Raw genomic sequence first — 4,886 nt, 5'->3', positions numbered from 1 at the left:
AGTAGTTTATATTGGTATGCATAGCGTCATGCCTCATCCTACCTGTTAAGCGCTGCTGTTGGTCAGGGACCCCTTGTAAAGCGCTTTGAGAATGTTATGTGGATATTGCTATATATAAATAAATGCTTCAAATTTGTGGTGCTTCGTTTTCGTATATTTACAGATATTAATGAGTGTGAGGCTCGACCAGGAATCTGTAGGAATGGAACGTGTCATAACATGAATGGAATGTTCAAGTGTCACTGCAGTGCTGGCTTCACCCTAACGCCACAGGAGATTGCACAGGTACAATTACCAAAGAAAAATATTTGTCTTTCAGGAATTACTCGGAATTGAAAAAAATAACAACAAAAGGAAAGGATTTGTCTTTTAAGAATTTCTCGGAATCGAAATTAAAAAAAACCCCAACAAACTAAAGGATCGTTCCTTACAGCCCATGTTAAATTGTTGCCAACGAGCACAGAATTACTGGCAAATCTAAAAATCATAAATCTATTTTTTACAGATTGATATAGTAGTAACTCACAGACCTTTTTAAAAAAAAGAATTTTATCACCCATTGACTCAAATTATTATTTATAAAATCTGCTAGGGCATAATGATCGGTCATTTGGTGTTGGGGATTACCATCTGGCCGCCCTGTTGCCAGATTCATTTGCGCGCATCTACAGACTTTATTACTGGGCCGATTTTGATCGGTGTTGGCTTTAAAGATTCGTCTTGATCTATATTAAATTCTTATAATGCAGAAATATAATAATAGACATAGATGAGTGCTGTTACGAATAGCCTTTATTTCCCCGCAAATAGTGCGTATTCCCAACATGTATATTTTAAATACATTATAATATCAAATCATATGTCATATCTTATTATATCATATCATATACCCTCATATTTTATGCTGAAAGAATATTAGGACTAAATCATATAATGCCTTTGGCAGTGGCATGGTTTTTTATAATATAATAATCACTAACCAAATTTACTTCACGTAACAGTGAATAGCAAAAATAATGTATCAGACACCATTAATGATGTTGTTGCTCATACAGGAACATTAAACCTCTTAATTTAATAGTCTATATTTACATGAAAACAATAGGCTTCAACAGTCGTGACGTCACTTCCCTCGTAATAACGCATAGTTACTTAGTAACTGGTTTTAAACTATCGGAACAATGGGGGACGCCCTTATGAAATACTTCTCCGACGAGAATAAAAGTGTATCTAGAGGAGAAAAGCATTATGAATCTGCTCATATTTTGACTTTTATCCATTCTGATCTCATGACATGTGAAAAAGTTCTGGCCAGCATGAAGAATAAAGAGTACCGGTTTTCTTTGTTTAGAACCAAGCTGCTCGTTGCTGGGCGGACGTGACTTCAGGATATTGAATCCAATTAAGAAAACATTCAACCTCTTGTCTAGAACCTTATATCATTCCTGATATAAACAGTTCGGTTTATGAGTATTTTCTTTTCTTATACTTTATGTTGATTTACTTGACTTATGCCTCTTGGCTCCTGGCGGAGCATGGGGCCTCAACAGCACTCTTCCATCTTCTTCTGTCCTTGGCACAGTCCTTTGCCCCTCTCCAGGTAAGATTTGAGACGCACAAATCTTGGCGAAGGCTTCTCCTCCAAGTCTGTTTTGGACGGCTTTATGTTAATCTCTATAATTGTCTTTACTTTAAACTTTAATAAAATTTTGTTTAAAGGTTACTTGAACATCGGTATGTTAAGAAAGAGGTGTACTTATATTGACTAAGAACATGCACTTTCCAATTTCAACCAGATATAAATGAGTGTGTGGCCATGATAGGCATCTGTACCAATGGGCGATGCATAAACACTCCAGGTGGATTCACATGTCAGTGTCCAGATGGCTACACGCTGTCCAAGGACGGCCAGAACTGTAGAGGTCATTGATTTTTTATCTTCATCTTCACCATCCTCCTCCCATTTCTGCTCCTCTTCCTCCTCCTCCTCCTCCTCATCATCATCATCATCAATATGCTAGTCATCATCATCATCATCATCATCATCATCATCATCATCATCATCAGCAGCAGCAGAAGCAGCATCGCCATTTCATTACACCAACTACCACCACCACCACCACCACCACCATCACAACTACCACCATCACCACCACCACCATCATCATCATCATCATCATCATCATAATCAGTAGCAGCAGCAGCAGATGCAGCAACAGAAGCAGCATCGTCATTAAACCAACTACCACCTCCACCACTACCACCACCACCACTACCACCAATCATCATCATCATCGTCATCAACACCAACTTCATCCCATCCACATAAATCAAATCTCACCAGATATTGATGAATGTGTTGAGCTCAACGCCATGTGTGATAAAGGAACGTGTCAGAATTCCGAGGGAAGTTTTATCTGTGAATGTCCTGAAGGATTCCGATTGTCTCCAGACAAGAAAACGTGCTTGGGTAAAAATATAATTAATCTTTACATCAATATGGTCACCAATATTCTTACAAAGTAGGACGGATTGCAGAATATGTAAGGAGGTGATTTCAAAACTTTCTAAATCACATTCAGATAGAAAAATAATAATATCATGTCATATCATTTCAGTAACATGACTTCAAAATGGACCAGTTGTTCCTTAAATAGCCTCAACACTCAAATTACAATATATTGTTCATTACACATTGTATATATTTTTTAGATGAAAATATTAAAATGGGAGAAGCAGATAGAAACGTATGAGAATTTAAAAAAAAAACATAACAAAGGAAAATTAAACTAACAAACCCCCCCCCCCCAAAAAAAAAAAACAAAAAAAAAACCCCAAAAAAACAAACAAAAAAAACCAACAAATCAAAAACAAACCATCAAATTGTGATAAATTCTGACGCTTGGTTAGGAATTCCATACTTTTAAATCATCAATAGAGAAGGATCTATCACACAACGCTTGTCTGTTACTCGGGGTATTTTTTTAACTCATGGGAAGATTTGAAATTACATTTTGGGTACCAATATATTTTCAGCAATTAGGAAAGATAAGATGATGCCAAACCATATAGTGTTACTGATGTTTGCATTTAAAGAGTTTGATTGTTGCTTTTAAGAATTTTTGTTCTAATCATTATCAAGAGTTAAGACATTGCACTGTGACCCGGAAGCCCCCCCCCCCCCCCCCCCCTCCCCCAACCCTGCACCACTTTAGGCACTTTTGGTTTTTTCTTTTCTGTGGCAAAATTATTTTTCACCAATAGGACAACATAGTTGATTCAGACATACCTACTTGAAAACTTAAAAATTCGTAATGTTCAGGCGATAACAATTGAAGTCGCTACAGTTAACTTTGAAAATTAGCAGTTTACTCTCACATGTAAATAACACTTCAAAATCCTTGAATTATTTGGGCTGGTATCAACTTTCATTTTCAATAAATTTTAGTGACGTCGAGATGCTCAAAAAGTTGTGAAATTGGCGCCAACCTTTCGTAATTCTACGACTTGTTTCGTAGTATTGGCAGGTCTAATGACTCCTACTTACATCAGTTGTTGTGTTTGATGGATTATTTATTTTCTTTCATCAAATGCTTAGGTGTTTATATAATACCGCAAGGAAGGGAGTAATAATTTTATTTGTGTTTTTTCCATAGATATCAACGAGTGCATGGAATTGCCATCCGCCTGTTATGAAGGCCAGTGCAGAAATGTGGCTGGTGGCTTCCATTGTACCTGTCCTGCTGGCTATGAAGTCACCACCGATGGAATGGCATGTGTTGGTAAATATGACATTTTGTATAACTGTGTATACTTTTTTCTTGCCCCCCCCCCCCTCTCTCTCTATCCCCCCCCCCCCCACATCCTCTCTCTCTCTCTCTCTCGCTCTCTTTCTTTTTTTTCTTCCACCCGTCTCTCTCTCTCTCTCTCTCTCTCTCTCTCTCTCTCTCTCTTTTGTTCTTCACTTTCTCTCTTCCTGATACACATACACACAAACTTATACACACAATCGCTACCACACACTACTTTTTTCCACTTAAAACCGTTTATTAAGCATCAAGGCATAACGCATTGTCTTTATAAGAAGCTTGTATTTGTTTTAGAGGGATTGTTTCAATTGACATCGTCTTTGGAAACACATACGTCTTTTTTTTTTGGTAGAGAAGAATGGTTTTCACTTGACATGTCTTTATTAATACCGACAAATTTTGTTTAATAGGGAGAATACATAATAAGTCTTTAATCATCTTATTCAATAGATTTGAGACCTGGTTCTTGTTACGAAGGCTTTGAATTTGGCCGGTGCATTGATCCCAGGAACAGCAACTTGACGAGAGCTGAATGCTGTTGTACTGAAGGTGCAGCATGGGGACATAGGGGACGGTGCAACATCTGTCCCTATCCTGGTGACCGTAAGTTTTGTTTCTTCTTGATTTTTTAAAATTTATAAATCAGTCTGCGCAAGAACATAGACACCAGAAGTGTATCCTCTTTCTCACTGGTGGCTTCAATTTATTCTTTTTTTATATTCATAATTGATAGACACTAATTTTTTTAGCAGTGAAATTAAAACTGATGGGATATTACATTGCTCGCTGGATTCTAGTTCTAGCACCTTGAGTTCCAGCAGACTGTGCAATATGACAAACTGGAGCAGCTGGCTGGCCGATTGCACGGTTGTCTCTCATGAACATTGAATTTTGGCACGCTTTTTGGCTTCTCCCGAGAGCGTACGAGAATCGGGTGTGTCTTTTTTACGAAACTCGCCGAAACCCGGCGAAACCCGGCGAAACCCGCCGAAACCAGCCGAAACCCGACGAATCCCGACAAAGTTATGGGAAGTAGGTGGCAGTGGGGAGTGAACCTAGAACTCAGGGAAGTGTACA

General features: G+C 38.1%; 1 protein-coding gene across 1 annotated transcript; it reads left to right on the top strand.

Annotated features, from left to right (window-relative positions):
- Positions 1 to 1,799: 1,799 nt before the first annotated feature.
- LOC144961445 (uncharacterized) lies at positions 1,800 to 4,412 on the top strand (the record flags this gene model as incomplete). Its single annotated transcript, XM_078894625.1, has 4 exons — positions 1,800 to 1,922; positions 2,345 to 2,470; positions 3,657 to 3,782; positions 4,260 to 4,412. Coding segments are annotated over exons 1-4 (511 nt in total), but the record flags the coding sequence as incomplete, so codon positions are not given.
- Between the last annotated feature and the right edge of the window lie 474 nt (positions 4,413 to 4,886).

The sequence above is a fragment of the Berghia stephanieae genome, unplaced genomic scaffold (genome assembly GCF_034508935.2).
Source record: "Berghia stephanieae isolate SIO BIC M18660-M18661 unplaced genomic scaffold, UCSD_Bste_1.3 scaffold2468, whole genome shotgun sequence".
In the NCBI taxonomy this organism is placed as follows: Eukaryota; Metazoa; Mollusca; class Gastropoda; order Nudibranchia; family Aeolidiidae; genus Berghia; species Berghia stephanieae.
This window is presented reverse-complemented; position numbering and strand designations above follow the sequence as displayed.